Source organism: Pygocentrus nattereri, chromosome 17 (genome assembly GCF_015220715.1).
Source record: "Pygocentrus nattereri isolate fPygNat1 chromosome 17, fPygNat1.pri, whole genome shotgun sequence".
NCBI classification, from domain to species: domain Eukaryota; kingdom Metazoa; phylum Chordata; class Actinopteri; order Characiformes; family Serrasalmidae; genus Pygocentrus; species Pygocentrus nattereri.
The window spans coordinates 38,626,164-38,651,385 of NC_051227.1; the positions used below are offsets into that span (position 1 = coordinate 38,626,164).

Sequence of the window (25,222 nt, forward strand, 5' to 3'; positions counted from 1 at the left end):
ATGGCTGGGGGTCCCTGAGGATGCAGGTGTCCATGTTTTTCCTGAGTGGAAATAAAGACGGAACGGCTCTCTGCGTTTCTACATGTCAAACACGGCTGTTAGGAATGCACAATCAGAATCATCCAAGATCGGAATCGTTCAGCTCCAAACATGCTATAAGCCATCGGAGAATTTATTGTTTAGATTTTTGCTCATTTGTGCTGCAATTTTTGACGTAAATAATACGAGACAGGTAAATGCATTGGTACTGTATTTCAATGTTAATGCTACATCTATACCAAAGCATTGAAGTACAAAGAAGCATGGTACATTGTCTTAAATAATTATTTGTCATTTTACTTTCGATGTACCATCGGGGTTCGATTCCCCAGCCGGGTGACCGGGGTCCTCTCTGTGTGGAGTTTGTCCAAAGACATGCAGCTAGGCCAGTTGGACAGGCTACATTGCCCCTAGGTGTGATTGTGCCTGTCTGTCTGTCTGCCCTGTGATGGACTGGCGACCTGTCCAGGGTGTATCCTGCCTTCCGCCCGATGACCGCTGGGATAGGCTCCAGCACTCCCCCGCAACCCTGAGGGAGAAGCGGCTTGGATGGATGGATGGATGGATGGATGGATGGATGGATGGATGGATGGATGGATGGATGTAGCACTTCATTTGACTCATGTTATTGAAATAGTCAACTAATTTTAGATTAAGGGTTTAACCGGCCTGCTTGGCCTTATGTTGCAGATTCTGCTAATAGAAAGTATTGGAAGAACAGCATTTTATTCCACAGTATACAAGTTATATTAAGCAATGACAAAGACTACATGACCTGGAAATGTTCTAGCATGTTTTGTGTGTTTATTCAGCCCACACAGTGTGAGCTTTATTACGATTATGCAAAACGGTGGGTAGAGATACGGGATGATTACCCAGCTGATTACCCAGTTCCCTAAATTTACAAAATTTTGGGCAACAATTTTCTTCATCTTTTATAACCACAAACTATGTTTGAAAGAGTTCCTTTAACAATGGCAGCTGCTATTATGGCAAGATTTTTAAACCCTGGGCTTTCCAAACAAGCCCCAATTAGGTAGCCCTTTGCATGATTTTCTGATCAGCTGCCGGCTAGTAAACCAGTGGATATATTGTAAGAACATACTGCATATGCACCAAGTCATATTTTGTGATGCACCTTCTCATGTACGAACGTCTGGCCCATAGCGCCAAGCCTCGTTCGCTCTGCTCGTCTTATAATCTTACTGTGTGATGAGGACAGATCTACACGTACGCATTGATTTGGCTACAAATAAACAGAGGAAGAAAAAGAAACGGTTCGAAGTAGATGAATTTTCATCTAAACTCACCTTTACTTTGGAACAACAAATCCCCACAGTGATCCGATCTGATTACACAAGAAACTAGAACTGTTTACTCTATGCCTTAATTTGTCTCGCCCCACACTGCCAAATGCTTCATCAGAGATATTTGTGAAGACTACAACAACTCAATGCCATAATCAAAGCCTTCTCGGTTTACATCCCCAAAGATCAGAACATTCTGCAGCAGGTCTGCAAACAATAAGAGACATAGAGGAGTCCTCCAGCACTGCTCCACGAGCCTCTCTGGATGTTGTCGTTATCGAAGATCAGACTAATTTACCGTCTGTTTCTTCATAAACGTGCTTTTGTGGTTGTTTGACTCGGGGATGATTGAGCATGACAATAGCACAGGCTGCTGGAAGTGTGGATAGAAGTCTGACATGCTGGAAGCCATGGCCAATGTCTCCAGGCTAGTGGATCAGAGGGAAAAAGAGACAGCAGGGATCGGAGTCCAAATGCCCAGCTCCTTTTTGTTCCTGATCAGGCTGTGGGAGGCTTTCAGTCAGTTGGCTTTTCCCAAGCCCTTACTCAGGTCTAAGGTAATTAAAGACCCAGCAGAGCCTGGTGCTTGAATAAAGGAGAAATAATGACACAGCAGAGTTGAAGCACGTCGGTCCATTATGAGTGGTAAATTAGTCTCTGCATGGGGTCAAATCTTCAAAATGTCAATATAAAGCTAGTGGAGCTGCTTATGAATCCCCTTTGAAGCTTTTAAACGGGGACGGCCTGAATAATGATGCCACCTTAAGACTACAGCTGAGTTTATCAACAGACAGCATGGTAAATGCAAGTCAAGGGAGCCCATCTTCTTCCATTCAAAAACTTGGCCATATTGAAATAGCAGACAATATATCATCAGTTAACCGTTATTAATGGATCACTATCAGAACACGGCCCTTTGCAATACTGTAGACGTGTACCAGCATTCGCTAATTCGGTTTACCATAATATTAAACGAGCACAGTAAAAACTTTGTAGACACTCGGAAATACTGTCACTGCAATTTAGTCAAACATGGTGCAGCTTCCTGTGAGATTTCACGAATTCCTACTAGCCATTGATCTCTGAACACACTCCTAAAACAATCAACGGCCACAGCACAGCAGACGTAGGAGCAGGAACAACCTCTTATGCCCCAGAAAGGTAAAAACTCAGAACCCATCCAGCTCAGAGAAGGAAAAAAAAATCCGAAGTCTCTCAAATAAATAACTGAAGCATCTCGCACAAAACCCAAGCAGCTCAGCAGACTTCTAACAAGCGGACAGGCAAATCCAGCAGTTTGGCGAAAGGTCAGAATATCTACTGAATGATTCGCTGTATATCAACAGCATACCAGGTGGAAAATCTTCATCTGAACGTTTGTTACAAGGTTCTTCGGGCCTGCAGTATGTGTGTGGACTGAACCCATGTTAGTACTGAACCCGCTGTTTTAAATGGTGCTTGGTCAGTGTAGTGGTTAACACCTCTGCCTTCTACACTGTAGACTGGGGTTCAATCCCCACCTGGGCAAACACCCTACACTATACCAATAAGGGTCCTTGGGCAAGACTCCTAACACCACCTTGCCCCCCCCCTGTGTAAATTGATCAAGTTGTAAGTCGCTCTGGATAAGAGCGTCAGCAAAATGCCGTAAATGTAAATGTAATGTAAATAAATAAATAAATAAATTAAAATTCCTCTGTCGTTATCTTGATGCTACCATACCATGAAGGTTTTCACTTTAAGGACTGATATATAATGACTAAAGTGTTACATGGTGCGATTATATGATACTTGATTATGTGATATGCGATTTTTATGTTGGTACAGTACAGGTATGTTCCACGTGGTATATTATGTTGGAGCAACTTCACAACTCTTGATAAATGTCTCGGTGGTCTATGCTGGGATTCTCGACACCAGTCCTGACTCCTAATGGTCCTGCATGATAACGATACACAGTGAGCATCGTTATACGGACAATTTTTATTTTTTTAAAGTTTTGATGTTTGTTTTATTGTAAATACTCCACACATTAGAGCCTGCTTCAAAAATTGGATTCAAAATTATAACATTAAAAGCATCATTTGTTTAAAAAATCATGATAATATCAGAAAACATGATAAAAGGACAGGCATTTATCGTGATTATTTTTTATATCAGTTTATGCTTTCAATACTCGTATCACAGAAGGCTGCGATATCCAAAAGTCTGCTAACAAATAAAAATTCCTGCTTTAAAAATGAGCGTTGTGTTGGTTATTTGAGGAGTCGAGGCACTCACGCGAATATATTACAGGTCAACTGTTAACTATACAGCTTGACCTACTGCAGTAATCATCAGTAAACAGAGAAAGCAGCCTGATCACATGAAAAGTATATCAAAGCGCAAATACACTAGATGACCCAGTCTGAACTGTTCTTGTTTGTGAGCATTAATGTATATTTGCCAGTATCTGCTGCCACCATGTGGTTTTGCAGCACTGACAGTTGCACATGATGAATTGTTGCTTGGCAAGAAACTCTTAAAGAATAAGAAAACAACTGCAAGCAGGTTGCAGGTTGAGGTCTGGGCTCCGGGCACTGCGTTATCTGAGTCTTGCACAGGATCCTGATCAGTACACACGCATGTAGGTTATACACTGAGAAGCTGGTTTTAGGTTCACCTTCCACCAGCACACAAACTGTATGTTCCAGCACATCATAGTCATAGTCAGTGTGTAATAGGCCACAATCTAGAACCAAGTGAGTGCTCAACTGAGTGTTGACATCATGACCATAGCTAGCATCCAGACCTTGGGATATTCTAAAGGGTTTTTATTGGAATCAGGGGAGAAACAGCAACAAGAATAGCCAGTAATTCCTATCTGCACGCAATGATTCCCATATTGACTTTGACTTCCTGAGGTGTATAGGTATGCAAGAGAAAGGCGACTTTTTGAGGAGAGATCCCATGATTATTTTTATTTGGACCGCTCATAACTAAGTCAGCATGCTTTAGCCTAATTTCAGCAGCTATTCAGTTCAGGCCACAAGCTCTGTAGTTGCTGTATTATCAATAATATAATCAAATCAGAAAGTAACGGGTTGTTCAAAGTTCTTGAGACGGGGGACAGAAGGGAAGCTGTAAAACAATGAAACTAACAACTCATTTTGAACAGTTTCAACACTTTCAGTTGAAAATAAATGGGTAAATTAATAATTAAATAACCAGCTAAAAAGTAAACAGCGTGCCCGGAGTTAAATAAGCGTAGGGAAGAATGGAGGGATGAGAAATAAACAAATCAAAGGAAAAGGTACATAATTATGGATGAGTAATAAAAGCAATGCATGAAACAAAAACTTAGAGGAAACTGGCAGACGGTGTAACAGACACATATTTACCTGTTACTTCATTCACTATATGATGTGGGTCACTTTTCTGCAAAGTGGACCTCACTACTCACTTTCACTTTAGCTATGGTCCTGGTTAAAATGGGCTAAACAAGTGACCACAGCAACTCTGAACATGGCATGACAGCTGGCTTTAGTTGTTCCAGTTCTAGCATCTGCCTGGGCTATTCCTGTATAAACGCTTGAAGAGTTTACCGAAAATGTCATAAAAAAAAATTAAAAACAAACAAACAAAAGACTACCAGATACTGGCAATCCAGAGAATGAAAACAGGTTGTGGATTAGAGGGTCTAAAGAGATTGGCAGAACTCATGCAAGCAGACAGGACAAAAACAGGCAAATCGCGTCCGAGTTCACTACCGGTGTCCAGAATGTCATTTCGGAATACACCGCTGATCAGACATTGATGTCAGAATCAAAACTGGACTGTTAAAGAAAGGAAAAAAAAAAAGCCTGTTAATGAAAGACGAGCAACACGAGTCCATGGAACACGTTTGGCGTCAACAGCATAGACCAGCAGCATCAGTGAGACAGTATGGGGAAGGCTTTCCTGGCACGCTTTAAGGCCCCTATACTCACTGAAGAACTGGAAGCCTGAACATCCGAACATTGTTATTGAAGTTCATCCCGTAATGGCCAGTTTATCCACACTTGGTTGGACACTACCAGTATGACTCCACCAGGTTACAAGACACATATAATTACCAAAGAGCTCCAGGAATATGACATCACATTTTCTCAACCTCACCAGCATCTTTGGGATGAGCTTTGCACTACGCAGCTGTCCAGTGTGCTGCACCCAAACACCACGATTAGTTCTGCATGATACATAATGGTATAGCATAGTGGGTGGTTGGTCAGTGTAGTGGGTAACACCTCTGCCTTCTACGCTGTAGACTGGGGTTCAATCCCCCACCTGGGTAAGAACCCTACACTATACCAATAAGAGTCCTTGGGCAAGACTCCTAACACCACCTTGGCCCCCCTGTGTAAAATGATCAAATTGTAAGTCGCTCTGGATAAGAGCGTCAGCCGAATGCTGTAAATGTAATATTGCTGCCCTCTATGCAGCAGACTAGAGCTCCATTACCTGCCCTGACAGGTACATCAGGCTATGCTAGTAAGAATTTTATAGCAAGACTCGCTCAGGATTAGAACGCAAATGCATGAATGTAAATATGTACCTAAAAAACTGGTAACTCCGTGCATGTTAGATAGAACCACCAGCATGTAGGACTGAGCCAGTGAAAATACTCAACACTGGACAAGCTGCAAAAGCATGTAAAGTTGACAAAACATGAGTTAATAAACTACAAAAAATCCTTTCTATGCCTCTTTTCATTCCAAGTCAAAACATATACCTTCTGTCCTATTCAAACTGGCACCCTACTCAGAGCTTGTGATGTTTGCTTCTATGTGCTGAAAGTTCCATCCTGAATCTCCTAGTTTCGGCTCTCTAGGGAAATGGGCAGACCCAGAGGCCCTGGTCCAGTTGTTGCTGGACCAGTGACAGACACTGGATTCAATCAGTCATCCTGTGAGGCGCTGTTGGCTGCGTGTGTGTGTGTGTGCGTGCACTGAGGCGTGAGTAACAGTCATCTCAACTTTCTGTCTCCGAGCGATCATATGGTGCCATCTCAATGGCGTCTCATCCAGCACGTCCAGCGGTTTCATTAAGAGTGCCGTGGCACGACCAGCGGTGGCTAGTCGAGGGGTGATCTAATGTTCGAGACGGTTTGCAAAAGGTACCGGTCACATTTAAAACAGATCCAAACCAAAGCGCATACCCAGGGCTGAGGTTTCAGCTAAGGCAGATTCCATCCCAAAATTCTGGCATTTTGCTCCAGTCAGCACCACACAGCAGAACGATCTTTGGCTTATTTAACAGACACTTATGACAGTTTCTTGAATTCCAGACATAATAACAACAGGCATGGGGACAGGCATCGGGGACTCAATCATGAAATCCAACAATTTTGTTTTATATCCATATAAGATTCATTGACATTGGGGTGGATGCAGTTGGTCAAGCAGAAGATCAATGATCCTTTCAATAAAAATCGACGTAACTGACCTTTTGACGTGATGTACAGAAACAGTTCAGCGAAAATTTAGTGTTACAGAATTTTCCCCTTTACCTCAACACAGCAGATCAGGCAATACTAATGCTACTAGGCTAATGGAGCTAACAATAAATGAAATACACCAACAATTACCAACCGCATGCCTACATCACCACACTTTTGCATCAAACATCAAGCTACTAATTACATTTTCCCCCCTAAGCAGCGCAGTACAGTAACAAAAGCACATGTAAGCGTTTTGTTATCATTTCCACCAAGTGACCCGTACCTCAGTGCCAGTGCTGTTTAATGGGTATCTTTCTTGCTGGGGCACCAAGTAGGAACACATGGGACAAGCTAGAAATGGTACAAACCACTTATCAAATCAAACCTTGAAGCTCCTCCACTTTTTTATTGCTATTAACACAAAATGCTTGAGAAATCATGTGACCACAAAAGCTAAAGTGAGCATTGCCTGCTTTCAAGGTTCTACCGCACTACGGACAAGTAGTCAGCCGGGGTACGGATAAAGTAGGTTAACTGGCAGTTGTGAGCCAAACCGGATGCCGTCTTGCTCCAAGATCCCCACTTAAAAAAAGAACTAAAAAAGTTCTGAATACATCACTGGCATCGTTTTGTTGCATAAAACACTACTTTTTCGGTGCCTTGCTTAAGAATGTCTTCTTGAAATTTGTCTGAACTCGTCTTTATTTAATAATAATAATAATAATAATAATAATAATAATAATAATAACAGTAATCCTTTGTATTAGGCTACATATAAAAAACACAATCAGTAACGGAATATATTTTTAAAGCAACCCTTCCAAATACGGTTATTCCGTACTGTCTGGTTAAAAAACACCTTAAATAACCTCAAACAGACCTGCTTATCTGGTTTTTGAAAGTGTAGAGTGTGTAGTATTGTTTATATAAAAATGGACAAAACTATGAAGCTTAGATAAAACAGGAATAACAGTCATGTTGAAGCCTGAACTCTGTCCATACTTTCCAGATTATAGTAAGTGTGAGAAGTTTAAGAACAAGGGTGATGTGCAGAGCTGCAGTAACTACAGAGGTATAAAGTTGATGAGCCACACCATGAAGGTATGGGAAAGAGTTGTTGAAGCAAGGCGAGAGGTTCAGCTCAGTGAGCAGCAGTTTGGTTTCATGCCCAGAAAGAGCACCACAGATGCAGTTTTTACATTGAGAGTGTTGGTAGAGAAGTACAGAGAAGGTCAGAAGGAGCTGCATTGTGTCTTTGTGGATCTAGAGAAGGCAGATGATAGGGTGCCAAGAGAGGAACTGTGGTACTGTATGAGGAAGTCATGTGTAGCTGAAAAGTATGTTAGGGTGGTGCAGGACATGTATGAGGATAGTGAGACAGTGGTGAGGGGTGCAGTTGGAGTGGTTTCAAGGTGAAGGTAGGGTTACATCAGGGATCAGCTTTGAGCCCCTTCTTGTTTGCAATGGTGATGGACAGGTTGACAGATGAGGTCAGGCAGGAGGCTCCATGGACCATGATGTTTGCAGATGACATTGTAATCTGTGGTGAGAGAAGAGAGCAGGTGGAAGAGAATCTGGAGAGGTGGAGGTTTGCACTGGAGAGGAGAGGAATGAAGGTCAGTAGAGACAAGACAGAATACATGTGTGTGAATGAGAGGGAGGCAGGTGGGAAGGTGAAGATGCAAGGAGTCGAGGTCGTAAAGGTGGATGACTTCAAATATCTTGGGTCAACCATCCAGAGCAATGGACAGTGTAGAAAAGAGGTGAAGAAGAGGGTGCAGGCAGGATGGAGTGGGTGGAGACGGGTGTCAGGGCTGATGTGTGACAGAAGGATAGCAGCAAGAGTGAAAGGGAAGGTTTACAAGACAGCAGTGCGTCCTGCTATGATGTCTGGTTTGGAGACTGTGGCTCTGTCTAAAAGACAGGAGGCTGAGCTGGAAGTGGCGGAGATGAAGATGCTGAGATTTTCATTGGGAGTGGACAAGATTAGAAATGAGCAGATCAGAGGGACAGTGAAGGTGGAGCGGTTTGGAGATAAAGCCAGAGAGGCCAGGTTGAGATGGTTTGGACATGTGTTGAGGAGGAATAGTGGATATATTGGGCAAAGAATGTTGGAGATGGAGCTGCCGGGTAGAAGGAGAAGAGGTAGACCTCAGAGAAGGTTTATGGATGTAGTGAAGGTGGACATGGAGATGGTTGGTGTGAAAGTAGAGGAGGCAGTGGATAGGGCAAGATGGAGGCAGATGATCCGCTGTGGCGACCCCTAAAGGGAGCAGCCGAAAGAAGAAGAAGAAGTAAGTGTGAGCTCATTCGGATATTCCATTAGGGAAAAATTGTGATTTGTCACCAAATCAATTCTAAGGTTATGTCTCAACAGAGCACTTTACCTGATATGCAAATGGACAGGAAACCTTCATGGTTCCAATGAACATTCCTTTTGGATGTCTGGCCTATTGTGATCATATTACATTCATTCATTCGTTCCTTCCACATGCTCGAAAAGCCTGTTGAAAAATTAGCCACTTGAGCAGTTGGTCCTAAATAAATTCTTTTGTGCCGAGTACGAATCTGAGTTTATTCACTAGAGCGATGGTCCGGAATGGGAGAAGAAATCATCATTAAACAGTCACTGTGTACTCTGGCAGAAAAATGCACCAGGATGAAATCCAAATCTTCAGACACACGTGTGCAGGTAGAGCAAGTGAAAACTGTAGACAGTGCAAAACGGTTTCCAAGAAGGCAAGACACTTAAACTAGCTGACAAACAACTAGACAACTCATACACTTTGGACAGCATGCCAGGCATGATGTCTAGTATTTGTCACACTGGAGTCATTTGTGTACTACTTTAAATGATAAACGTCACTGGAATCTCTGGAGTACGTACAGCTAAAATCAATTTGACTGGGAGACTCTAACGGTCCACAGTTCAGTGGTCCCTAGAAAGTGCAGACACAAAACTAAATGACTTACTGATGTTTCTTTATATGTTAATGTAATTGTAAAGGCATTTTCATGGAAACATGACGTCTATCTTACTAATATTACACTGCTGCTGGATGTACACAATGAGGTGATATTACAGCCAAGTGAGTGATTTTAGACAAGAGGAAGACGGAGGTTATACACTCCAGACTCTGAAAGCACAATATGTAAACATCTGTAAGTATCTGTAAAACAATTCCACTCGTTTTTTTGGTTTGGAAATGCATGTCATCTTCACACAAACTAAAGTGAAGGAGATTTAAAAAGAAAAAAAAAAAAAAACGAACCAACAGAGCACAGCTGCAGATACAAGATACAGTGTCGTCACTGTAAGACCTCAGCTTCAGCGGTCTGGAAGGCTTTCCCAAAGAACGTCTTTACAGAGACCAACCAGAAAAATCATGTGGGAAAAGTTACCGAAACGATGAGTGGGAGCTATGTTGGTTGAGGCTTTGAATTGACATGATAGGCCATAGCTACACTTCCAACAAGCATCTAAAACCATCAAAGAAATAGCTGAAAGCAAATTCAGCGTTTTTGCCCTGGTCATTAGACTCTCCAGCCTTAATACTGCAGAGGAAAACACACAGACAAATACCTAAAAATAAAAAATAAAAAGGTTATGCATGGTAGATGCTTCAAATGTGTTCTCCAACCCTAATACACTCTACAAAAATCATGATAACACTTTATTGGGACAGCCCACTGTAGATGTGTACCTTGCATTTAACTTACATTGAACTAATTATTAATTAAATCCACATTAATGGGGCAGTCGTGGGCTGGAGGTTAGGGAACCAGCCCTGTGACCGGAAGGTTACCGGCTCGATCCCCATGGCTGACAGTCCATGACTAAAGTGCCCTTGAGCAAGACACCTAACCCCCAGTTGCTCCCCGGGCGCCGTGGATAGGGCTGCCCACTGCTCCAGGCAAGTGTGCTCACTGCCCCCTAGTGTGTATGTTCACTAGTGTGCATATATGTGAGTGTTTCACTGCACGGATGGGTTAAACGCAGAGGTCTAATTTCACAGTGTACAAACACAGAGACAAATGGTTGTTAATTCTATTAATTTTCATGAATCTTAACTCTAAACCTCAACCCAAAATTAGTCCTAGCCCTAACTTCTGTTCTAACCCAAACAACAAGGGGGGGGTCCAAATCTTAACCCTAAAATGAGGGATATTAATGGGTCAGCACAGAAGCAACCATGTAAATAAAGCGTATTCCAGACATTTTATGAACTTTTGTTTTGTTTACGCTGAGAACCAGTCGTAAAATCATGAAGATCTACCAGCTGTGTATGTAGTTACATAGCAATGTTTAATGCAGAAACCTTTTCATTTGCTTTATAAGTAGACCCTCATTGTCTGATTAGCCTCTTGCACAATGTTAATTTTCACTAGTGCCCCATGGAAATTACATACATTAACATGCAAAAGTTTGGGCACCGCTGGTTAAGTTAGAATAAGTGAAAACATCTTCTACAGAGAACAAAAGTACATTAAAATACACAATTACTCTTTATTTGTGGGCAAAAAAGTGGCTTTTGCACCAATATGTCAAACTCACAAAATCGAAAATGTGCACTAAAATTAGTGAATTACATTTTTTCCTGTAAAACAGGGGTGTCGAAATCCATCCAGCCATCCATTTTGAAAGCCGCTTCTTCGGGGGGGGGGGGGTTGCTGGAGCCTATCCGAGTGGTCATCAGGCGGAAGGCAGGATACACCCCGGACAGGTCGCCAGTGGGTGTCAAAATCAACCACTAAAAAGGCTATATTAAAAAAATTGTTGGGCCAGCTGTGTTTTTATTGTTGTTTTACATTTTGCCATGACCCCAAATGACCACTGTTTGTTCAAAATAAGCCAAAACTACAACGTCAAAAAAGAAATAATAGGTTTGACACATGGACTTCAGAGTATATGTTAACTAATTTTCACTTAGAAAAACAATAACACATAAAACATTTGCATATGACCTGCGTATGAAGTCTAAAAAAATGTAAATGCTCTTTATGTAAATGCTGATATGGACAAAAGGAATTGAGAGTGAAATAAACACAGCATTGACTTATTTATGATAGTAATCACACTGTTTTTAAATCAGGACACCCTAGACCCTGTACTTTGGTGAAGGAGGTAAAACGACCATGTGTGGATGCTGCGTTACTCCGATAAACTGAAACGTCCTTTTGCAATGATTTGTAATATTAAACCGTATGTAAATCAAACAAACAAACAAACAAACAAACAAACAAACAAACAAACAAACAATCTGGTCACTGGGATTAAAGTCTTTATATTCTTTAAATGAAGACAGCAAATCAATGCAGCTTCAGATTAAATATTTGCCTGGAACAGAATATCTTACCAATTATGCACAGATGCCACTTGCTCATACCTAGCACATCTATTTCTGGACACAGTGCCACAGTGAAATGACCCAGCAACTCTCTGGAAAACAAATGTCAGAATAAAGCTATGCCTCTAATTAGAAAGTGCCAAAACATTTATATGCCACTAAATCTCTCTTAAGCTGGTCAACACAGGTGTAGGCAAAAAAAATACATTTGTGTTTTCATTTGTGATCCAATGTTAGTGGTTGCTTCTGAGAAGCAAGATTATGGCATCAGGCTAATTTTACTCAAGCACAAGTTTCTACTCATGCGATTTCCAGGAATCTGACAGTATACTCTACAGACCCCGTGAGACCATCATGTTGTCCAAAGGCCTTACATGATGGATTTAATCATATCTGGCAAGGGTGAAGATGCAGCTCAGAGTGCCAAGTGAAAAATCAATAAGGTCCTAAATTCTGAAGTGATAGATGAAACCCAAAAGTACAAGGTTCCAGTTTGTCACACTGCTGGCATTTGTGATGACACTTGTTTAATGGACAGTTTCCATCCGATTGAGCGTCCACCTCTAATGGATCACAGCAAGATGGAGCTCTTCCACGGCCAAGACAACTCTCCACAAGATTTAACACAGCAGTGCGTCTGATATCAGCTCAATCCAAACACTGCAAATGGCTTTGCTTGAGAGATTAATGCATGTTCTGTTCAGAATGCGACACCGAAGTAAGAGCAACGACAGCGTTATGTAGCATTTTTTTTCCAGTCCTTCGTATCCCCTCTGTAAACCCTAAGGGCAAGTCTGTACTGCTGTGACTGAAAACAAAAAGCCTTTACATCTGCAAGAGGTCTTTGAGGGTTGTTCTAATGCTGTTCCCCCACATAGGAATGGCCCTGCATAACTCAACCATATGCGGAATAGTAGGATAGAATATCTACATGCTGTGAAAATACCCAGCTGAAAGCTCTCTGTGGTTGACCGACGTCTATTCTAGACCTCATAATATAGACTAGACAGATGAACTGCGCCGTCAGTGCAACGTATTAGCCATTTAGCAATAACAAGTCTGATGAAGCACTGAGACCTAACATCCATTACCCTGTGCCCATTTACCGCTCGAAAACAGCTTGTAAAAACGACCGGCTCAGTTCAGTGGAAAGAGAAGTAGTTCTTCAGACCAGCAAATGAGCATCAGAACTATTGTGAAGCAGTACTTCTGCTGCTGGTCCCAAGCCCGGATAAATGGTGAAGGTTGCGTCAGTAAGGGCATCCGGCGTAAAACGGATCACAAATATGATTGCCATGCCGGATCGGTCGAGGCCCGGATTAACAACGATCGCCTCCGCTGCTGTTGACCAGCAGGGTGCCGGTGGAAATTGGACTACTGTAGGTCGAAGACCATCAAAGAGGAGAGGAGGAAGGCGGGTTAGACGGCAGCAAGAGAGAAGGAAAGGCAGGAGTGTGGAGGTTAGAGTAGGGACTCTAACATAGGGACAATGACTGGCAAAGGCAGAGAGCTTGCCGACATGATGGAGAGAAGGAAGGTAGATATTCTGTGTGTCCAGGAGACCAGATGGAAAGGAAGCAAGGCCAGGAACATTGGAGGTGGATTCAAACTGTTCTATCATGGTGTAGAGAGGAAGAGAAATGGAGTAGGGATAATCCTAAAGGAACAGCTTGGGAAAAGTGTTCTGGATGTAAAGAGAGTGTCAGACAGGATCATGAGCCTGAAGTTGGAGGTTGATGGTGTGATTTTGAATGTGGTCAGTTCATATGCACCACAGGTTGGTTGTCAGTTAGAGGAGAAAGAGGAATTTTGGAGTAAGATGGATGAAGTGGTAGATGGTGTCTCTAGAGAGGAGAGATTGGTGATTGGTGCAGACTTCAATGGACATGTTGGTGAAGGGAACAGAGGGGATGAAGAGGTGCTGGGTATGTGACAGAAGGTCAGATGGTTGTAGATTTTGCAAAGAGAATGGAAATGGCTGTGGTGAACATGCATTTTCAGAAGAGGGAAGAACACAGGGTGACATACAAGAGTGGAGGGAGGTGCACACAGGTGGATTATATCCTAAGCAGGAGATGCCACCTAAAGGAAATTGGAGATTGTAAAGTGGTGCCAGGGGAAAGTGTAGCAAGGCAGCATAGGGTGGTTGTCTGTAGAATTAGATTAGAAACAAAGAAGAGGAAGAGAGTGAAGACAGAGCCAAAGATTAGATGGTGGAAGCTGAAGGAGGAGGATGGTTGCAGGCAGTTCAGGGAGAAATTGCAACAGGCCCTTGGGGGCAGTGAGGAGCTACCTGACGACTGGGAAACTACAGCTAAGGTGGTGAGAGAAACTGGCAAGAATGTGTTGGGTGTTTCGTCTGGTCAGAGGAAAGAAGACAAGGAAAGTTGGTGGTGGAATGAAGTCCAGGAGAGTATTCAGAAGAAGAAGCAGCTAAGAAAAAGTGGGATAACCAGAGAGATGAAGGAAGTAGGCAGGAGTGCTGTGAGGCTAGTTGCATAGCGAAAAGAATGGTGGCAAAGGCAAAGGCTCAGGCCTCTGATGAGCTGTATGAGAGGCTGGACAGTAAAGAAGGAGTAAAGGACTTGTATCGCTTGGCTAAACAGAGAGATAGAGCTGGAAAGCATGTACAGCAGGTTAGGCTGATAAAGGATAGAGAGGGAAATGTACTAGTGATTGAACAGAGAGTGTTGAGTAGATGGAAGGAGCACTTTGAAGAACTAATGAATGAGGAAAACGAGAGAGAGAGGAGGACAACGGGGGGAGAGATAGTGGATCAGGAAGTGCAGAGAATTAGTAAGGTGGAAGTGAGGGCAGCTTTAAAAAGGATGAAGAATGGAAAGGCAGTTGGTCCAGATGACATACCTGTGGAGGTATGGAGATGTGTGGGAGAGAAGGCAGTGGACTTTTTAACCAGGTTGTTTAACAAAATCCTGGAGAGTGAGAGGATGCCTGATGAGTGGAGAAGCAGTGTACTGGTCCCCATTTTTAAGAACAAGGGTGATGTGCAGAGCTGCAGTAACTACAGAGGTATAAAGTTGATGAGCCACACCATGAAGGTATGGGAAAGAGTTGTTGAAGCAAGGCTAAGGCGAGAGGTTCAGATCAGTGAGCAGCAGTTTGGTTTCATTCCCAGAAAGAGCACCACAGATGCAGTTTTTGCGTTGAGTGTTGGTAGAGAAGTACAGAGAAGGGCAGAAGGAGCTGCATTGTGTCTTTGTGGATCTAGAGAAGGCAGATGATAGGGTGCCAAGACAGGAACTGTGGTACTGTATGAGGAAGTCAGGTGTAGCTGAAAAGTATGTTAGGGTGGTGCAGGACATGTATGAGGATAGTGAGACAGTGGTGAGGTGTGCAGTTGGAGTGACAAATGGTTTCAAGGTGAAGGTGGGGTTACATCAGGGATCAGCTTTGAGCCCCTTCTTGTTTGCAATGTTGATGGACAGGTTGACAGATGAGGTCAGGCAGGAGGCTTCATGGACCATAATGTTTGCAGATGACATTGTAATCTGTGGTGAGAGAAGAGAGCAGGTGGAAGAGAATCTGGAGAGGTGGAGGTTTGCACTGGAGAGGACAGGAGGCTGAGCAGGAGGTGGCGGAGATGAAGATGCTGGGTTTTTCATTGGGAGTGACAAGGATGGACAAGATTAGAAATGAGCAGATCAGAGGGACGGTGAAGGTGGAGCAGTTTGGAGATAAAGCCAGAGAGGCCAGGTTGAGATGGTTTGGACATGTGTTGAGGAGGAATAGTGGATATATTGGGCAAAGAATGTTGGAGATGGAGCTGCTGGGTAGAAGGAGAAGAGGTAGAAGGTTTATGGATGTATGGACGTATATCACTGGGTGATATGGCAAAAATATCATATCACACATGTACATCGAATACAGCATCAGGTTAATTTTACTCAAACGCAAGTTTCTTGTCATGCAATTTCTGGGAATCTGACCGTACACTCTACAGATCCTATAGACAAACCACATTTAAAAAAAAACTCTGGCTATAATAATTTTTATTCAGTCTTTTCATGTTGCAGTGCACCAAATTCAATTAAACAAGACTAATTATGATCTCTATGTAATGAAAACGCAGTATTTTCAGTAGGCCTTAAGTATAGATGATATCCACATTCATTTGCCTAGAAAGGTATATTATTGATCACAATACCAGCATTTATAGTGATAACGATGCTGTCATATTGCCCACCTCTGTATCACTGTATACATACATTTTGAAACAAAACCCTTTTACATGGTTTAAAATGAAACATACCTTTGTAGTTCAGCAGTGGCTTATTCTTCACTTTTTAATAAGAAACTGCCAAAGTAATCTGAAATATTTTTGCTGTCCAAAAGTCCAAATTGTGCAAAATGTTGAACAATATATAGGCAAACTTTCAATCCTGCTTTTCCACTGTTAAGTGGCCCTGTTATCCACTGCACTACCCAACTTCTCTGCGTTTTGGATTATGGCTTTTCATGTTGAGGCCTAACACACTCATCCTGCCTATTCTTTCAACAGAATAGCATCTTCACCTCAAGCCACAGCATGTTCAGCTGTATGTGCAGTCGTATGTGCACAAACATCTGCACAAGCGAGTTTAAGCTTAACGTATCAAATATTTTTCATTACACCAGGACGTTCATTGTCTAATTTGGGATCTCCAAGAAAGAGCATTGTGAATAAATCATAAATATGCATGTCAACACCAGCCCATTATTTAAATATTGAACAATAATTTTCAAAACAAGTAGTCGTGGGGCAGTTACTACAGTTACTGTAGTAGTTACTACACGTAGTAGTCGTGAGCTGGAGGTCAGGGAACTGGCCCTGTGACCGGAAGGTTGCCGGTTCGATCTCCAGGGCCGACAGTCCATGACTGAGGTGTCCTTGCGCAAGACACCTAACCCCCAACTGCTCCCCGGGCGCCGTGGATAGGGCTGCCCACCGCTCCAGGCAAGTGTGCTCACTGCCCCCTAGTGTGTGTGTGGTGTTTCACCTCACGGATGGGTTAAATGCGGAGGTGGAATTTCCCCATTTGTGGGATCAAAAAAGTATCACTTAATAACTTAAGTATTCAAGCTTAGTGCACTCATAATGCACAGTTTCATCCTTTAATTGAGAGCAACAACAGATTTCTTCAAGCAGGTTATGCTATTCTAAGCTGAGAGCTAAGCTTTTACAGCAGTGAAGCTCATTTGATGCTTCACCGAGAAAAGGCTTACAATGGGCTGTCAAAAACTGAATGCAAGCTTGCTGTGATGGTTTTAGACCTGTGGAAAATTCAACACATCAAGCCAACCAGGATTCTGCCATACAGTATATACAGCTAATGAGAACCATATAGCTAATGAGTCTCTAACTAAGTTTAATGCACTGGGCACTAGAGAGCAAGACAAATGGAACACAAAAATATGGGCCCACTTCAGAATTTGTGAAGATGATTCCAAGAAGGTGGAAAAACTCCGTAAAGGCCACTTCACAAAGCACTTTGAACATGTAGTAAACCTTTAAGTTCATGGCACTGCCAACTAAATTACAACCAGTCATGCCCACAAACTGTAATAAAATGTCCTTATAGCCAAATTAAAGCTTTCACTAAGTTTAGTTTAGTTCAAGTCGAAGTTCAGAGACAGAGAGCACTTTAATTAAAGCCAAGTGGAAAGCTTCAGCGGAAACTGAAGACGGCCTCTCTGGCAAAGAGGGTGATCCCATGGCAGTAGTTAACACGGAGGTAAGGAGAACAGAGGAGAAGGGAAAGCTGCCTGTTGACAGCTTTAAAGCACACAGCCGACGCTTCCTTCATCAAGCTGTCATCAGTCCCCACAGCTCCATTCCCTTACGAATGCATTTATAATCCACTTCAGACATTAAAATGTCACTGCGCAGCAGGTGGAGGGGATGACAGACGCAACAGAGCAACATTTCACTGCTTTCACGCACACTTCACTCATTTCATATTGTTTAACTTGCTCCTGTTCAGATTTATGTTGGGTCAAGTCTGAAAAACTGACTGACTGACTGGCTGATGACCACACAGGATTTGTACTCAACAAGCTTGGGTCTTAGAGAAAACATACGTGTATTTTCGAAAAAAGAAATGAAATAAATCACATGTTATCTTGTAATCACCTCTTGGTATAACTGACAGTGCTCTGGCCTGGGTAATCTCTTATATTACTAATAGATTTCAGTTTGTTTTCCTTGGGAACAACACAACACTGACGCTATTGTGCAAGGGGTCCCACAGGGTTCAGTCCTTGGCCAAATTTCTTCTGATCTATATGCTGCCCCTTGGTCAGATCGCTCGCTGTTGTAGTCTTCACTTTTACTGCAATGCAGATGATACTCTAATTATACTTTTGTGTCAGCTATTAGAATTGATATTCAAAAAAAATCTTCTCCTATCATTTCTATCATTTATCAATTACACTGGCTTCCTGTGTCACAGCAGATTAAGTTGAATCTAGGCCTGGCGCAATCAAGAAATTTTAGCTGACAATTAATTGGCACATAAATATTTAAAATTTACAAGTTTACAGTAAGATTGCGTGTCCTTTCTGTGTCTGCGTGGCTTTCTTCCAGGTGCTCTGGTTTCCTCGCACAGTCCAAAGACATTCAGTCAGTCAGGCCATTTGGAGATACTACATTGCCCCTAGGGGTGTGTGTATATGCATGTGTGTGTGATCCATGGCCCAGGAGGATAAGCAGCTCAGATGATGAGTGAGTGAATTTTACCTGTCTTGTTCTCTGTTTGCATACAAGCTTTAATATAATTCTGTGTAACTGTAGACATTTATGTGTTTTTGTTAGCAGGTGTTAGCTACTGTGTAAACATAGCTATCAAGCAAGGTGGCTAAATAGCAAATTTGGCTGTTTACAAAACACTACAGATAATAAATAAACAAACATTCCTCATTACTGCCCTCTAAACATGTTAGAACATAAAGTTAGGAGTTAGAACTTTTCCTTTTTGCTTATTCCCATGACATCTCAAAGGATGCATTTACACCTTCCTTCAATTTACATTTATTTGCATTTAACTCATAACATTGATCTAGAATGCTCGGTTCAGTTGCTTAGTGGACAGACAACAATTTTAGACTACAGAAGGCTCAAATGCACTAGACTACATATTACCACTCCAGCATAATCTGCAGCGTAAGTCAGGCTTGTGACAAAGTATTCTTCTAATAGTCACAACAGACTTCCATAGCAGTCAAAGTACTGTATAATAATGCATATTTAGTTACTGGGAAGGTGAAGTGACTCCTATTTGTAGCTCCAATCATATGGCACAGGTAGTAAAATAACTGGAGAGATCAACTCCATAAATATCACGCATGTACCCATTTTAATACTGTTGATATCAACAGATTGATAGCAGTTGGTACAGTGTGGCTTTTAATGTGATCAGTAATTAGAGCAACAGAAACTTCTGCAATAATCCGTTTCTGTTTATTAAGAAAATATTTTCCCACATTAAAATATAGGCTCATACACGGACAGTAGTAGTGCAATCAGCCAAATGCCATTTATCAGCTTTTTTAATGACTAAACAAAGTCTGCCAAACCGAAACTTCACACATGTAAATGGAATATTCCTGCTTAATACAAATCCAGGCAGATTTAGTCCAGGGGTGTGGCCATGGGAAGGCCAATGCAGATAATGCCATTTGATTTGTTTTCTGTAAGCAGCATCATGACCAATCAACTCATTCCACTCTCCGCCCAGCTCCTCCTTATTGGCTCAGCATACCAATGACTTCATGACAACCACTGCTATCCACCACTGCCGCAAGCCTTCAGCTCATCATCAGCATGCCAGTGTTTCAATTTGAAGCTGCCAGCTGCAGTTAAAATATGTAACCGAGGATGCTGAAAACTGAGATTCAGTCCCATAGAGCATGTGGTTTACTACACATTCAAAGAAAAAAAACAAAACAAAAAAGAAAACAAACATTTTCTGTCATCCTCAGATGTACTACAAAGGCCAAAATGTCAAAGCAAACATTAACATTAATGTTCCCTCATTGAATTACAGGTAAGATATGAATGGACTATTTTTATGGCCCCCACAGCAATGTTTTTGGCTTCTATGATTAGGTTTAAATTTTTAAGTTTGCTGTGTTGTTTGTCCTCATCTTTGAACATCTCAGCTCCCTGATTTGAGCTTAGTTATGTCATCTTCATTAGGCAAACATGCTTTTAGTGAGCAGACACATTCTTTACAGTCTTTAAGGTGAAGGGTGATGCAGCGTTGGTTGTGCATATGTAAATCCAGTACTCTGGTTGATTGCAAGAATACGGTGGTATTGCCATAGGCCAGAAGCATTGAAATGGGTGGGATGACTGCACAGCTGTCCGGAATAAGCCTAATGTAACTAGAGATGAATGACTCCAGCTCTTCTGGAATCTCGACACCTGCCGCTGGAGTTGACAGAAACACTCCTCGACTCCACTTCATTTTAACCAACAGAGCCGCTGAGCCAGCAACAATGAGGTATGGCAGAGTTTATTGGAGTGGCTACAGTTTATAGTGACATGACAAAAAAACTGCATTATCAGGAACTTATTCCACATAGGATTTGCCTCAATCGCCTCCCAGCCTGCATCATTAGATATACGCATATAATTACATGCAAAAAAAAAAAAGATAATTACAGCTGACCAATCTTAAATAGTTCGCACATCTTACCATGAGAACGCCACTTTCATTTAATGAAGCACTGCTGTAGGGACACGGCTTGAGCAGCCTACTTGACAAGCGGAAATTTTTGGTTTTCATTCTTTGTACCATTTCTAATCCTTGTTTATTGCCATGCCAATCACAGAAATTATGAAGCGGTTGGTTTTCCGTCGCATATGTCTGGGTGCAGACCAGTGTCGATACCCACAATTTTGTGACCATAATTTGTGCCTGCAGAGGCTGGTAAGCAGCGTGTGGTATAAAGCCTGGGAATAAATAAACTCAAACTCTTCCTTACATTATACTCGCCTGTCAAAATGTTCCTCAAGCTAATCACAGAGTCAGTAGAGGAAAAGAGTCAACTCCAAGCATTTCGACTCTCAGAACTGTTCACCAAGAGGCGACCCAGTCTGCCAGACGCGAGTCAAAGAACAAACCCGTTCAAGAAACAGCCTATAAACGGCTTCTTGTTCATGTAATAAGAGCTCAACCATGTGAAGTAGCCTTACATCTACTCTTACTGTAACTATGTGTCGTCTTGTGTGCTGTTAATAACTGATGTAATCACAACGTACAAGCCCCCTTTTAAGCCCCTGTTTATGTTTCAAAAGGCCTTTCCATGCGTGCACGGCTGCTGCAAGGCTTTATCGGTTTTATAAGCAAGAGCTACCTCACCCTGTTGCTGAGAGTTCTGGAGCCACATCTGAACGTTCAAACGCCAGATCAAACCAGCGCTGAATCAACATCTGGACTAACTATACTAATTAAAAGAAAACTCGTTAAACAAAAACAGATCGAGAGATAAATATTTCATTTTTGTCCACATTCCAGCTGCGGATGCTGTGATGTCGGATATCAGAATCACGCAACTTGACTGGCAATGGTGATAGATGGAAACTCTCAGCAACAAGCGGTACCATCATAAAATGATTAGCTTGTCAATGATTGTTTCACCTGCTCCAACACCGGAGTCAACTTAGTGGATAAATATACAACAAGTAGGTCCAAACTACCACATGATTCTGCTGAGCACCAGAGCTGGACGAAGTACACAAATCATGTACTTGAGTAAAAGTACTAAAGTATTTCCTTCAAATGTACTTAAGTATAAAGTAAAAGTACTAAAAGAGTAATTCTGGCTCTGATGTCCTGTTATCATTTTTATAACCAGACTGGCTTCATGAACTCATTTCAGGTGAAAGTCCTCCAGCGTCTCTCTTGGTAAACCAGTCTTTTAATAGAACGTCATTAATTAGTGACGCTGACGTCTATTAAAATGATCAGAAGCACAAAACACTGAAGGTAAACAGTTTCCATCAGGGAGAACCGAGTGGCTCTGAAATCACTTTTTACACACAAGCAAAGTTTCAGTTTCAGATTTATTTACAACTTAGTTCCAAGTTTAAGTTGAATAAAAACTGGCTTTAAACTCAGGATCACAGATGAGCTCCTTTACTATGTTGATCTGTAGGCGTCTGTTCATAAACATAAACCAGCCCAAACTCATTTACTATAAAATGAAATGGTGTTTGTAGAAATTCAGAAAAAAGCCGCGTCAGTCTCGACTGCATATGTGGACATATTTCTATATTGAGCTCTATTTACACAAAGTTAGGTTAGTTCATCATTTATGTTGAACAGACTCTCCCAAAGTTTTACGCTGCTGTGCTGACGTTGAACCGCGTGCTGCACTGGGTCGGTATGACCAACCGGTCAAAACCAGCTCAGAACAAAGTGACCGCTGGGCCCTGATTGGTGCTCTGGCTTTGCGCTTCTTTCGTTTTGACATGTTACGTTTTTATACACACAGAAACCAAAAGGAACGACAGATTTCTCAAAATGTAGGAGGAAAAAGTCGGATATTAGACTCTGAAATGTAGCGGAGTGAAAGGAAAAAGTCGCCCAGAACGGAGAAACTTCAGTACAGATACACCAAAAATACTAAAGTACAGAAACTAATTACATTTACTCAGTTACTCAGTTACTCAGTTACTGTCCACCACTGCTGAGCTATGCGGTTCTGAAGTATTTCACTCACAGCCTAATTTTCTACTTTAGTAAATGTAAAAACAAAAAATGATACATTACATAAATTCTATAAGATAATATTTTACCTGCACTGTGTTTGGTGAGACTCTGATGAACGCTATTACAGCAGGACTGCATCAAATTCTGAATCTGTCGTCACGTCTCAAAAACCTTTTCGACTCTCAGAGTCTTGGGCCAAGAGTCAACCTGGACTCTCGGATGTGAGTCAAAGAGTCTATGTATTTGGAGTCGATCCCCTATCACCAGCATCAATCAGCAGATGAGCATAAACAAAATGTCTAACATACTGGATATTCGCACAAGCCAAGAATTCCCATATTGCTGCATCCTGTCTGAGCATCCACACAGTAGCTGGAAAATAAAGCTTTTTCCACACATCTGTTTTAGGGGGGAAAATTTTCTTCTACAATTGTCTCACTTTCCACACTATACGATTATTGCCTTAACACTCAGGCCAAAACATTGGACCCTATTTACAATGGCAAATTCCAAGCCAACATTCACGCAGACCATGACCAGCGTGCTGCAGAAAAAGGCTCCAGGGCTACTCAACTCTCGACTGGAACAGCGCAGACTGACAAGTGGTTATGGCCTGATTGGGTGGGAGCATGCTCTACCTCAAAAAGAATGATACTTCTAGCAGTTGTATGTGTCGAATCAAGTCTGATTAATGAAGTATTTTGAAAAAGAACATCTTAAATAACATTTTAAATGAAGAATATTTCTCACCTTGCCCAAGGGCTTCACCACAGCTCCAAATCATTTGCAAATAAAGTCGCTAATGATGGACATGGCTTACAGCCAATAATCTACTTGCGCTTCGAGGGTTTAAAGCGGTCTCCTCGAAGCCTTGTCAAAACACAGCCAATTAGCTTATAAGTAATGCCAATATGTGATTACATTCATGTGAACTTGGGGTGAAAACAATTTTGTTGACCCGATTCGGAGGAAAACTTCTTCATGTACCGCAAATCATCAGACTGGTGTAGAAGTCTGAAATGTAACCATTACTTTTTAATGACACTGTTGCAGAGGTTTATTGTTTCATACTAATAAGGTGTATTTGGGTGTATAGAGCTCCAGCGTGTTAAAGTTGGCTGACATTTCAGGTTTCTTGTGATCATCTAAACATAAGGTTTCACTGCCTTATAAACCAAATCCATACTTGGCCATTAGTCTGGTCTGCAAGGCAACACATTCTGCCCTCAAGCTAAGCACACATGATGGGTAGAGCCAGAATGACTAACGCTGAACAAACTCCATTCAGGGAGGTGGGTTTCATACCGGTCTATAAGGGTCCCAAACAGCAGTCTGATGCTCTTCTGGATATTCTCAGTGCACAGCCAACTCCACTGCTCCTTCATCAGTAGACAGAGGACGTTCAGAGCCATGTCAGCAAGTACTGTCTCCCCTATTGAACACAAGGTATATGTGCTCAATATGGCAAAAATACACCGATCCATCTTATCAGCTCCACTTACTGTATAGCTGCACTCTGTAGTTCTACAGTTACAGACTGTAGTCCATCTGTTTCTCTGATACTCTGTTACCCTGTTCTTCAGTGGTCAGGACCCCCATGGACCCTCACAGAGCAGGTGCTATTTGGGTGGTGGATCATTCATTCATTCAGCACCGCAGTAACACTGATGTGGTGTTAGTGTGTGTTGTGCTGGTATGAGTGGATCAGACAGCAGTGCTGCTGGAGTTTTTAAACACCGTGTCCGCTCACTGTCCACTCTATTAGACGCATCTGCTCATCTTTTGCTGTACAGTATGAGCTCATGAGCTCATAGTATCACCCTCTAGTCCACTGGCAGTCACAGGACGCTGCCCACAGGACACTGTTGACTGGATATTACTGGTTAAAGGACTAATCTCAGTCCAGCAGTGACAGTGAGGTGTTTAAAAACTCCATCAGCACTGCTGTGTCTGATCCACTCAGACCAGCGCCACACACACTAACACACCACCACCACGTCAGTGTTACTGCAGTGCTGAGAATGACCCACCACCCAAACAGTACCTGCTCTGTGAGGGTCCATGGGGGTCCTGACCACTGAGGAACAGGGTAACAGAGTATCAGAGAAACAGATGGACTACAGTCTGTAACTGTAGAACTACAGAGTGCAGCTATACAGTAAGTGGAGCTGATGAAGTGGACAGTGAGTGTAGAAACAAGGAGGTGGTCAGGATGTTATGCCTGGTCGGGGTGTTCATTTTACATTCTGCACAGCAGTACATCCAGGTAAGTAGAGGCTATAAAGCTGTAATAATAGAGCTGGTCATTAATGTACATACCATGACGTTATTTATAACGATAAACAACATAGTACT

General features: G+C 42.1%; 1 protein-coding gene across 3 annotated transcripts in view; it reads right to left on the reverse strand.

The window, feature by feature from the left end:
- The window catches only part of snx19b (sorting nexin 19b), a 60,270-nt gene that overhangs the window by 20,354 nt on the left and 14,694 nt on the right, over positions 1 to 25,222 (reverse strand). For all 3 annotated transcript variants that reach the window (XM_017723944.2, XM_017723946.2, XM_037546520.1), the window contains exon 9: positions 24,173 to 24,299. In XM_017723944.2, the coding sequence (XP_017579433.1) occupies positions 24,173 to 24,299 (127 nt within the window). The remainder of the gene's footprint in view (positions 1 to 24,172; positions 24,300 to 25,222) is intronic.